General features: G+C 42.0%; 1 protein-coding gene across 4 annotated transcripts in view; it reads left to right on the top strand.

The window, feature by feature from the left end:
• SECISBP2 (SECIS binding protein 2) overlaps window positions 1-10,881 on the top strand; it is a 38,824-nt gene extending 27,943 nt beyond the window's left edge. For 2 of the 4 annotated variants that reach the window (XM_088470052.1, XM_088470050.1), the window contains exons 8-12: window positions 162-297; window positions 3,040-3,260; window positions 4,917-5,071; window positions 7,348-7,534; window positions 9,014-10,881. In XM_088470052.1, the coding sequence (XP_088326178.1) occupies window positions 162-297; window positions 3,040-3,260; window positions 4,917-5,071; window positions 7,348-7,534; window positions 9,014-9,111 (797 nt within the window). In that variant the 3' untranslated portion in view covers window positions 9,112-10,881. Of the gene's footprint in view, window positions 1-158; window positions 298-3,039; window positions 3,261-4,916; window positions 5,072-7,347; window positions 7,535-9,013 lie in introns of all 4 variants that reach the window. The other 2 variants (XM_088470051.1, XM_088470048.1) reach the window with 1 other exon arrangement.
• The last annotated feature ends 2,421 nt before the right edge of the window (window positions 10,882-13,302 follow it).

The following is a 13,302-nucleotide window of genomic DNA, read 5'->3' as shown; positions in this document are numbered from 1 at the left end:
TGATCATTACTGTTTAAACAGAGTCTATTTCTGAAGACAAAACTCACTTTTCCTTCTCCTTCTGTTGTGCAGTACTGATACACAAAGATGATTAGTGTGCAATCAACTTTTCATTTCTGGACTGATAGCGCTTTAATAAGCTATCCTCTCTATAACAGCAGGTAAGAGACTGGAATCAGCTGATACCATTACTTTTATTGACCAATCAAAGGACCTTCCTGATGCCACCAATGTTGCTGTGCCTATTCAGCATCCAAGTTCCAATCTCCCCAAAATTCACAGCAGGCGATTTCGTGAGTAAGTTCTTTTTATACTGTCACTATGATACCTGGGGGTAAATGTATTAAGCCTTGGAGAGCGAGAAAGTACCAACCAATCCACTCCTAACTGTCATTTTCCAGGCTGCGTTTGAAAAATAACAGAAGCTTATTGGTTGGTATTTTATCACCCCTTTAACTCTCTCCTAGGCTTAGGACATCTACCCTGGTATGATTAATGTGGTTTCTGTTATGAGAATGTAATGCCAACTCGTATTCTATCGCTATTTAACACCGAAAAACGCAACCAGTTTTCAATATGCCAGTCTCAGATTGTGTACCAGTGGTAGGAAACCTGCTACATTTTTGGTGCTTCATTTGGTAAATGGACTCTTCCAAAGGCTGCACATTCCATTTTCTTTTAATCTTGCCTAAATAATAATGAACAAGATAAATTGAGAATCTCTGCTGAGGAGTAATACTAACAGCTAATACTGTTAAGATGAGCCAGTAAGCACTAATCCACTTCACTGAAGTACTTGTCTTATTGTCTGCACATACAGTCTGTTCATAAATACCAAGAATACAGACCAACCATTACTTTACTACCGCAGGCTAGCATTGCAGGCCACGAGTATGTGTATCAAATGATTTGTCAGCTACAGCTGCTTTTCTAGTAACTAATAGAAGCCACTACCGGCAGTAACGAGGGCGGGTGGGTGGGGGGTTTGCATGTTAGTTAATTACTGCTGAGTGCATCTGCTCCAATCCAATGATCATCTCTTCTGTATAGTTGGTTCTCTCAGCCCGAGCCTCCATATCTGCAGAGATGTAAAGGTGTAAATCCTAGCAAAAAAGTGGGGCCAATATATATTAACAAGCACCACAGGCTGTGTATGAGTGTGTGTGTATGTAGGTAGATAGATCTATCCATCTAATTTAGACATACAGCATTGCCTTATCTGCTCTCAGATGCTATATTACCATACTCCTCACCCAACATAGTGGGCCTGATTCAGGGGTAGATGCTAGAAAAACATTGAACGCAAACGGTCAATGTTTTACTTCTGTGCACACGCACTGTCCTGATGGTTACTGCCAGGGATGCATATTGGAATTGCATGGAGATCCATTTAACTTCCATGAGCATTCCTGGGCAGGGACTGGGGGAAGCGGCTAACATCGGTGGGCGTGTCAATGTTAAGAACCACAACGAAAAAACAAATATGGTTGCTCTAATGTCCGATGGTGCAGCCGATGTTCGATCGATGGAGTCTTTGCGCGCACAGTGATGGATTTGTGTAGTGGCTGGTGGTCAGCAGCTCAAAAGAATGCCCACCACCCGCAGCATTGTCATAAAGACGCAATGGTGGCTACATTTTTGTTGCAGCTGCTACTGCAGATCCGTCCACCTCTGAATCAGGCCCAGTATTACTATACAGCCTCCCCACCACCCAGATATCGGTAATATTCCTCTCTTAATATTGGAACACACCCCATGTCATTAACATGACTGGGTAGCCCTACATAGAATATTAATACATCCAACCACAGACTGCATTAATATGCCTCCCACACCTCCCCATATACTTACCTCAACTGGAAGTAGGCTAACTGCTCTCAGCAATTTGCGGCGCTCCAAGGTAGGAGGAGAGACAGGGACACACACCACAGACAGGGGTGAGGAGAGGATGGGGTGGAGACTAGGGGAGGAGAAGCACAAGCATAGGGTATAGGAGAGAAAGGGGCGGGGGCATCACAGAGCAGAAGGGGAGGGAGTAGCCCATTGGTGGTAGTGTGTGAAGGACAGCTCAGCACAGCCTCAATGATGGCAGCAATCCAGCTGCGTGACCTTGGGGCCAAAATATGATAGTTTCCTATGAGTCCAGGGGGCCCCTTGTGAGAGTAGGGCCCGGAGTTACTTGCCCCCTGTGGCCCCCTTAATCCAGCTCTGAATACCAATTAACATTTCAGCTGTAATAATGCCCATCAATAAGCCAGTTGTAACCACAGTGCCCAGTAATAAACCAATAATAATAGTTAACAAGCAATCAGGGGGAGATGAATCAAAACTTCTAAAGAGGACAAGTGGAGAAGTTTCCCATAGGAACTAATCAGGTCCTATGTACTTTATAGACTAGTTAAATAATTGCTAGAAGCTGATTGGATGCTATGAGAAACGTCTGTACTTTTCCTCTAAAGAAGGTTAAATCCACCCCCCCCTAATAATAATATAGACCTGTACAGAAGTTACAGCAGTAACCTTGTCTGCTATTACAGTACTCATCCTACTGGTTCTGTGTTTATCCTTTTATTCAGAACAACTTGCATTATAGGTTGGAGTCCCAATGATCAGACAGGTGTGTTGTTGCTGCAGTGTAAATGATGATTCTCCATTTAGTGGGCAGTTGTATAATCATCTGTATACACCTTCATTCAGAATTCTGCCAGGCCGCGGCAGGGATAACTAGTGTACAGCAAAAGCCGTCCATAGTGCTCCGTGGAACTACTGCTGTTTAGCACTATGGACAGACTGTTTCTTCAGGCACCGAGTGCCTCGTGCATCACTAGGGTGGGCCTATTTGCTTAAGGAGGAGAGCACTATAGGGAGAGTTAATTTTTTTAAATGTTTTATTTTGTCTCAAAATGCCTCTGACATGAAACTGGAAATCAGGATATAGCTGAGCTGGGATTGTAAAGTAATATCATGTGTTTCTAGGTTCAAGATTCTATTGTTATGATGGGAGTGATCTTGTTTAGGCAATGTCTGACTGTTTTCTAGGTACTGTAGCCAGGTCCTCAGCAAAGAAGTGGATAGCTGTGTGACAGATCTCTTAAAGGAGCTGGTCCGATTCCAGGATCGCTTGTATCTTAAAGATCCAGTGAAGGCAAAGGCCAAAAGGCGTCTGGTGATGGGTTTACGGGAAGTGTTGAAACACTTGAAACTTAAGAAACTGAAATGTGTAATAATTTCTCCCAACTGTGAAAAAATACAATCTAAAGGTACTTGTCTAAACTGGAAATTGATATTTGTGATTAAATCATGTATAAGCTAGGTAAAGTACTGACTGTGTGTGTATACAGGGGCGGAACTACCGGCGGTGCAGCAGCACCGCAATATTAGGATCCACACTGCCCGGTGCCGTTTGTAGTTGTATGGCAGGTTGCGGTGCAGCTGCTTGCTGGGCAGTCAGCAAGGCTGTGAATGAGCTGGCCAGCAGCTACACGCAGAGAGAACCGGGGTACAGTGCAGTCAGGCTCAGCACTGCAGTGCACTACTGGGTAATATGCACCAATAGTATGTGCAGTGGGGTTAGAGGAGCATCTGCTGAGCTCTGATTGGAGGAGCCCTTCACATGCACCTCTTACCTGGAGTTTAGCAGCAGCGCAGCCTCATGGGTGTGACGTATTGTGAGGCTGTGACTGCTGCTCTGTCAGATGCCTGAGGATGCTGCTGGTGAGCACACTGTGTGTGCACTACAGTGTAGCATAATGTGTGTGCACTACAGGTGGCATAATGTGTGGGCACAACAGTGTAGCATAATCTGGGGGGGCCACTAGGGGTGGCATAATCTGTGGAGGCATCCACTGCATCACCCTGTCACCCCCTGCCTGTTATCTCTCCCTGTCACCTTCTTACCTCTTTGTCTACATCTTGGCTCTCCCCGTCACCCTCTACCCCTACTTGTCACCCTCTGCACTTTGAACTTGTAGTAGGGCTGAGGAGGCGGGCCCAAAGCAAATCTTTGCACCTGGGCTCACCACTCACAAGTTCTGCCACTGTGTGTATATATCTATAAATCACACATTGGTGCTGTCAGCAACGATTCAGTATTGCAACTGTCTTCAGGACCCATCATCATGGTAACATATATACAATTACCAGCCGTGATAAGCATACACTACATACATTGCTTAGTCCTAGGTCAATCTGACTCCCTGGTTTTGTATTTGGAGGTTTTTTCCCCCCCATTCTGTGTACTTCATACTTGTTTTATTTCTTGTGTTGACTCTTTGTTTATATGGATTTTTTTGTTTACATGGAATTCGGATATGTCCTCTATTGCTATGGCTTCATAAGACCTTTGTAGACGATGGCACTATTATTTTTAGGTTTCTCTCTGACTAGTAGCTCTATAATGCTACATTGGCTATTTATATAAAGGAACTGTTATTTTCTTATAGAGGGCCCGTGGCCCCTTTCAATTTTGCTGCTAGTAAGACACGTGGGCATTGTGCAATATTGTGATGTTTACATATATTATTATTTGATATAGTTTCCAATTGCATTGTTGTGTTTATATGATGAATTTGCACCTGTATTTTGTAGAGGTTGTATTCATTTACATTACAGTGTGTGCTTATCACTGCTGCTCATTGTATATACAGTATGTTACTATGGTGCTGGGTAATGTCATTACCCGGCACCCCCACCCAGAAATGGACTCTCATTTTTTGTTCATGGGTGATGCCTCACTGTGTGTTATTTGGACTGAAAGACCGTCCTAGATATAAATAAAAAATTATATAATTAATTTTTTTCTTCTCATTTGTGTTGAAAACTGACAATGTCAGTGTGGTATGTAGATTATAAGAGGATAATGTGTGAGTAAATGTCAGTGATACTGTACCAATGACTTTATGTATATCTTTTTCCAGGTGGTTTGGATGACACTCTGCAAACAATTATTAACTGTGCCTGTGAGCAGAATGTTCCCTTTGTGTTTGCACTTAATCGCAAAACTCTGGGCCGCTGTGTGAACAAAGCTGTCCCTGTTAGTGTGGTTGGGATATTCAGTTATGATGGAGCCCAGGTGAGGAGCTTTTTAACCTTTATCTTCTAGTAAAATAGCATTCATTGTATAGAGAATTAGAAAGTACAGGTGCATACACACAGGACGATGTGCTGTATAAAGGATATTTGTGAAAGATTTCCCTTGAACTTTCTGTAGTGCAGGACAAACGATATTGGGTGTACACACTGACAGATATCTTTCAGTGAAGTCAATGAAGGAATTTTTGGATCTGTCTGGATAGAGAGACCGGGAGAGGAGGTGGGGGGTGTGGAGTTTGGATCTGTGTGAGGGGAGAGCGCAGGTGAGGGGAACAGGTGTGGAAGTGGGAGGGTTCGGTGGTGCTGCGAATGGTGGGGTTTGGAGCTGTATGAGGGGAGAGAGCAGCAAAGGTGGGTGTGTGTGGAGGGGGGTGTGAATAAGGGGAGGAGTTTGGCACTGTGTGTGGGGAGAAAGACCAGGAGAGGAAGGAGCCAGGTGCGCCTCTAGTAGCAGTGCAGCGAGCACCCGGCAAATGGAGAGTGCGGTGGCGGCCAGTTCCACCCCCAGGGCACCCTGCTCACTGTGCTGGGGCATCGGTCACACCGCCCTAGTTAAAGCCCTGCATGAAATTATCTCTTGTATATCAGTGTGTTCTCAGGAGATTTGTTATTTGTGACATCTAAGCACATTTTTGCTTAATATTGCTTGTAATTTAATAGATGTGGCTTTCCTGATGGGGAGAAAAGACATTTACAAAATGTAACATCTTTTATAATTGTTCTGTAACTACAAATATTAGAAGTCCTAATATATTTCTGGGGAACAGGGTTGAGGTAACTGGGAAAATAATAAAGCCTGTTCAGGTGTACATGTAATCCTCTTTCCATGTAACCTAAGTATAATAGCAGATTTAATACAATATGCTCCTATATCTATTACACAGATGTATGGCGTGTCTACTAAATAATAAAATATGAAAGTTATCGCCACTGTCAAAGTCCTAAATTATTATTTTGTATTTTTTTTTTAAGTATTTTTACATAAAATAAAAAATTTGCTACATCTAATCTCATGTGGCAAATAACCTATAACAGATTATTATGTGTTTTTTCTGTTCTTATTCTTCATCTTCACATAAGCCAACATGAAGAAGCCATGTCAAGGGATCTACAATAATTTGTCAACATTGTAATAGTTAACAATCATGACTATACTATCAGGAAGACTTTACAAGCATGGCTAGGATGGGAGGGTAGCAGGAGAATGCCCTTCTTCTAAACTAGTGGTTCTCAAACTCTATCCTCACGACCCCACACAGGTCACGTTTTCTAGCTCACCCAGCAGGTGCAAAGGTGTAGTCATTACTCACTGACACATTTTAAAAGATCCACTTGTGATTCTGTGAGGAGATCTGGACAACATGAACTGTTTGGGATCCTAAGGACTGAGTTTAAGAACCTATGTTCTAAACCAGTGGTTCCCAAACTGTGCGCCGCGTCACCGTGGGGTGCCTCGGGACTTTTGCAGGGGTGCCTCAGGTTGGTGGTCCAGCACCAAATCACATAATTTATGGTGAATGTAATGTAAATATGTGGACAAACAGAAGCGCAAACCTGTCCACCACCACATAACTGAGCCTAAGGATGACAGGTAAGCACAATTTACTTCACTTTACTACATTTTTTTTCTGAATTTCTCAATAACAAACTTCTGGCATAGGGGTGCCGTGAAAACAAATCTGATGCACTAAGGCGCCGCGATTCAAAAAAGTTTGGGAACCTCTGTTCTAAACAAAGAAATATTGAGGTTCGGCTTAAGTTTGTAAAGTTGCATCTGATTAAATCATGACTTATGGATCAATGTCCTTTGTACAGATAAGATCAAAGTGGATTTGCTTAGTATTAATGCACAAGGTCATTTTTGGTGAAAACAAAACAGAGGCTAGAATGGAATATTTTGTGATTTTTATGGCATTTTGACCTCCATTTTTTATGTCATTTGAAGGCTGAGAAGCCAAGCCTTTCCGTGATGCGCTTTGGGCATTTTTGTGTGATAAAAAAAAGTTTGGGAACCCCCCAAGTTTTCTAAAACAAGAACTAGGGCCCACACTGTCATAGTGCTGGTCAGCACAGGGCTCTATCGGGCCTGCAAAATATTATCCACTCCCCTGAGGGGGAACCAGCCCCATGCTGATAGTACTAGGGTTTTTCACAACACCCCTGGGCAATTAGTGCCCTAGCAGCCATTTAAATTGGGCATGACAGGACTTGCTAGGGCCTGTACATATTTATTGTCTGTTTTCACTTGTCTTCTAGGTTCATTTCCACAAGTTATATGAACTCACAATGGAAGCTAGAAAAGCCTATACAGACATGGTTGCCTCATTACAAGAGCAGCAGACAGAAGATGAGGTAGAGTGGAATGACTTGGGAACTACTGAGCAGAAACCTGTGGAAGTGAGCACAGCGTACACTCCAGACGATGCAGATGAGCCAAACTACAGTAAGAAACCACCAACATATTCATGTGCCAGAACCCAGCGCCTCTGCCTAATGGTCACCTTAGGTCTTGTTCTCTATTTATAAAATAAATAAAAGTTATGGGATGATGATCAGTTTGGCCACACACACAATTACCAATTTGGGCAAGGTTTTGTCCTTCAGTTTTGATGAGATCATCATTGAGGATCACAGACCTTTTCAGACCGGCAAATTGCTCCCTTATATAGGCGGTGATATAATGGCACATGTCAGCATTATTCATTGTTCTCTTAACACTGGCATTTTATGATTTTGTTTTTTATTACTCAAGGGAAGATAGCTCTGCTAGTTAGAATGTGGAAGGAATGCTGATAATGATGCCCAATGCCTGGTACAGAGTAACATTCTACACAGAAGCCTATTTAATGTTTTGGCATGTGTCCTACATTTTTTCCTATTCACGGTATGTTTATAACTCCTCATATCAGTATACACAAGACCTTACTCTACAGGGAGCTTTGGAGGATTTTGAGCCTGCCTCAAACACAGATCTTCATTTATAAACCAGGAAGGTATAGGGGCTTACCGAGTCACACAGGATCCATTGGAATTGTAGTCTCTCTATTGTCCACATCTACTCCTTAATTCCTCATTCATCAGCATAAAATATAATGGGGCTCAATGAGACCTACGTAAATACACACACTGTGTGTGCGCGCATTCCCAGAACACAGGCATGTCCATAATTATTTGCATCAGTCTTACACCCGCATGCACCTGGAGAGGCGGGAAGCATAGGGGCGAACTAAGATGGGTCAAGTACAGTAAATGCATGTTCGCATATGTGTTCAATTCAAATTTGTTATCTAAGGCTGCGTACACACAGCGCTTCTCTGCATCCATGGTACGTCAGGTTTGAACTGCATTCAGCCTCTTTTTTTAAATACTACTTACGCTGTAAGTCAAATATTGCTGATTGTCTTTTTGGAAGTACCCATGAATTTGTAACTGTTGCTTATTGCAAAAGAAAAAACTCAATTATGTAAAAGTTCTGTAATTGTGCCTCTTAGTGTTCTCTGGCTAGTGTACAGATATACACGCTACGGGGTTTATGTAGAGTTGGCAGCAAATCCTTTAGAGGGTGTAAATTTGGGGGTTGCAAATGCAGCTAATTTCTGTTTTTTACATGGATGGAAAATATATCCTGCTTTTCAATCTAGCACACAAATACCAGGCAGGTTTCTTTCTTCACTGTGATTTATAGTTGAGTTAGGATGCAGTGCACTCACAACTGTACATCTGTAAGCACATGTTAGCCCACCACCACTCCCCCTTCATTTAGTGCAACATGGTTTGTCAGCGCTGTAAACCTGGTGATGAATTTACTATAAACGAGGCCAAATGTAAAGACTATGACCGTGTAGTCTGTTATTAGCTTCATTTAACTCCTATAATTATTTTTGCTAATTGAGATTTTTTTTTTTTTTTTTGTATGTTCCAGTTAAAGTGTGGAAAAGGATGCTAGAGGAAAACTATTCTCCATATGCGCTGAACCTTGAGGAAACTGTTGCTAATGACATGTTCAATTTCCATTTATGATTACTTCTGCTTCAAGAATGGGTCCCTGCACCTTTTCTGAGTGAGATACGGTTAGAATGGACCCTAAGTCAGTTTGCAAGAAGGATTTTAAGCATTCAACTTTATTTTATCATGTCCGCATGATAACTTTGTTATTCTGACCAGGTCATTTGTGCACCTGGCGGCTCACTTGCACCACATGGCGTATAGTGTTTAAAATTAAAGGTGTAAATCGCTTTGCTATTAGACCATAGGTTCTCAAACTCTGTCCTCAGGACCCCAAACAGTTCATGTTTTCCAGGTCTCCTCGTAGAATCACAAGTGAAATAATTAGCTCCACTTATGGATCTTTTAAAATGTGTCGGTGAGTAATGACTACACCTGTGCACTTGCTGGGTAACCTGGAAAATGTGAACTGTTTGGGGTGCTAAGGATCGAGTTTGAGAACCACTGCATTAGACTGATAACATTTTCATTAATATTTGAAAAATAAGATCATATGAATGAACACAACCAATTATTTTCAGCTATATCTCAACAGTAGCAAGACTGGTTCTAAGTAATAAATGTATCAGAATACTGTACATTACAGACCATTGTTTGCTACTGCTGGAAGTACACAACGAAAAAGAGTAAACTCCACATGTATATGGGTATAAAGGGTTTATCCACATCAAATGACTCCAGCTTGGGAACATTGCAGCTCAGTGGCAGTCAGGGTCAGTATACTGCAGGGGAACCCATATACTGTACTTACCAAGGATGGCTTTAAAATGTAATTTGCCAGCTCTGAGTTAAAATGCAATATCACTTTAAATATCCTTCAAATAATTAACAACTGATTATATTAAATACTGATCTGCAATGACATGTCCTTATTTTGATTTGGTCACACTCCAAAATGTGTATGGTGCAGTATACCATATTGAAATCGAATGTGAAACTGAACTTCCAGTTAGGACTATAGTCCTGATAATGAACATTGTATTTCAATGTAATTCCGTACTAATTCACAATCACTTGGGTTTCACTTTACAGATTGAATTGGTCCTTTAAAAAATAAGATCATCATTGCAATGTACCATGAAAATACTGTAGGATTTAATCTGCATTTATTACATAGTGGCTTTAGAGAAAAGTAAAACCATTGCAAATCTGAAAATTTAAGAAATTATATAAATCACAGTAATATTACATCATAGACTTTTATTAATCAAGTGTTGGCAATTAGATATTTCAACTGACATTACAATTACCTGTTTTTTTCTAAATGGACAAGTTTCTTATTGTAATCTGGTTTATGATCAGGAGAGATTGATCCACCAATTGATTACCTTCTACTTAAAGGGGGACTCCACATTTATTCAGGTTGATCTTTCATGCAGATTTGTTGTTCAAGGTGTCCCAATGCACAGACCTGAAGACATATCTACACACCAGACCTGATGACATTACAATGACCATTTTATTTGGTATTGGAGCAGCCCTATATTTGCGGGCAATAAGAAAAAATGCTGTTTGAGTTTAGAACAGGATATTACATTTAAACACATGATCTAGAATTCTAATGATAAGAGAATTGCAGAGAACGTGATCTGTCATTAAACATCATTTTGTGATTTGAGAATGAATGGTGGCAATGAAGTTCCCAATAATCTATTTACCACATTTTGAAGGACTGAAGCCACAATTATGATCTAAATGCTAACATTTGCATATTGTACTTTTTTTTTTTTTTAACAATTACCAAATATGATGTTTTTTATGGTCAATAAATATGTGAATAATTTATTGATGCTGACCTTTCATTTACGAGCAAAATTAAGCTGAGGTTTTTATATCTTTATCATAATTCTCTTAAAACTTATTTAAACACTAAAGTAGTTGTAAGAAATTAGATTTATGGAGAGACTTACTAATGGTGCGTATCCACTAGGCGATTAAAATGAGCGATTGAACGATAACTACATAGTTATCGTTCAATCGCTCATTAATTGTTCACAAATCGGGCATTAAAATGTGAAAAACAACCAGCGATGCGCGCTCCCGTTGGTCGTTTTCGACATCAATCATCGCCTGAACACGCCGGTCAATCTGCCGATAACGACAGATTGGGCATGTTCGTGGAGGGAGGGTGTCTGCACTGAACAACATATCGTTCAGTGTAGGCACATTGGCCCTGATTCAGCGCCGGACGCTCTGACCAGAGCGCTCGCTCTGAATCAGGACCCACCTCCATTAATATGGAGCGTCCTCCTGGACGCTCGTATAGCTGTGGGTCACCACCCACAGCCTATACGAGCGTGCAGGATGATGGTCGCGATGGTCTTGACCATCGCCAGTGCGAGCAGAAGCCTGCGGTTGAGTTTCTCAACCGCAAGGCCAGGAGTGATTTTGGCTCTATCAGAGCCAAAATCACTCCCACTGACATCACTAGTGATGTCAGTGGGGCCGGCTTCTGACGGTAGGCGTTCCCATGGGAACGCCTCCGTCTGGCAGGCACGCCCCCGGCACGCCCAACAAAGGGGGCATGCTGTCAATCAACATCGACAGCACGCCCCCTTTGATCAGACACAACGAGCGAAATAAAGTCCTTCGCTCGTCGCGTCTCGCGCATGCGCACAACGGAGCTCCCTCCGTCGTGCGCAAGCGCAGTGCACACCATTGACCCACTTGCGAGCGGACAGCCGCTTGCGAGTGGGTCTGAATCAGGCCCATTATCCACTGCACAGGATGGAGAACGATTACAATGTTGTATTCGTGCAGTCGTTCCACTCTCGTGTAGTGGATACGCACCTTATAATGCGATTTGCACACCGCCACACATTGGATACAGTTTTCAGATATATACTGCAGGATTTAGAAACCTGAAAATGAAAACCGCATCTAATGTGTTGGTTTTAAAACCCATTTTTACATTGCCAAAAATGGGTTTAACATTTTTTACATTTTGTTCATGCCAAACTGCATGGTAAAACAGAACAAGATGCCAGCCCTTTTATCCACATGGTATGGAAAGCCAATAAGAACCTGTATACAATGTTGGAATTAAAACCCATAATACCTCAGGGTTTGAAGATTCTAGCTCTTAAATGATTTGTTTAAATACCTGGGGCCAAATGTAATAGGGTGAGAGTTTAGAAAATGTGAGAGTTTAGCAGTAAACTCTCACATTGGTTGAGTTTTATCTTCAAAATGGGAAAACATCTGTATGAGATTTTAAATCTTGAGAGTTTTTTAAGTCTAAAAAAACATGCAAGTTCGCTCTGTTACTTTGTTTTTGGACTCTTACATTGGCAAAGTTTAAAAAGTGTCAGAAACTCTCACTTTTCTACACTCTCACCCTATTACATTTGGCCCCTAGTCTTGCTCCCACTTCAGCACTGATGTAAATCAATCACTCTACTCCCCGATATCGCTGGCACACCATGGACCGCTTCGTCATCTCCGCAACGCCGGTCCTGCAGTAGCAGACACGCCAGGAAAAACGCAGCGCAACAGGCAATATGGTGCCGGACGCTGGCCCGACCCAGCTTCTCCCAGCTCTAAGAAGCCTATGGCAGAGGCTGACATTACTGTGGGGGACAAAGGTATGCCCATTGCTGGACTTACCGGTCACATATGGGGATGTAGTGAAGGCAATACAGTCCACCATGGCTCCACTCCTTTCACAGGCTGTACATGATATAGCACAGCAAATGCAACAGCTCTCCCAGAGGGTTTCACACGCAGAAAACCAAATAGGAGCAACAGTGCATGAGGTAGAAATTCTTAAACAAGCTGTTAAGGAGCTCACTACAGAAAATTATCAGATTCACAACAAATTAGACGACATAGAAAATCGTTCTCGCAGGAACAATATACGATTGGTAGGATTACCTGAATCCGTAAAGGGAAGCTCTTTAAACACATTTTGTACGTAATACCCTTCCTTCACTATTGGGGATTGAACAAGAATGCAGTGACTTAGTCATCGAAAGAGTGCATAGGGTTGGACCAACCCCCTCTCCGAATAAACCACGTCCCAGGGTCACTCTCTTCAAATGTTTAAACTACTTTCACAAGGTCGCGTTCTGGAAAGCTTCTCGTCACATTAAAAATCTGACTTGGGAAGGTCACAAACTTAGTTAATTCCACTGAATAATCTTGGAAAACAAAGGCCAGGAAAGCGTTTTCACCCACATGCTCGAAATTAAGTGCAGAAGGCCGTAA

The sequence above is a fragment of the Taudactylus pleione genome, unplaced genomic scaffold (assembly GCF_031769625.1).
Source record: "Taudactylus pleione unplaced genomic scaffold, aTauple2 ptg000095l, whole genome shotgun sequence".
Classification (NCBI taxonomy): domain Eukaryota; kingdom Metazoa; phylum Chordata; class Amphibia; order Anura; family Myobatrachidae; genus Taudactylus; species Taudactylus pleione.
The sequence above is the reverse complement of the archived record's forward strand: the minus strand, read 5'-3'. Positions and strand labels throughout refer to the sequence as shown.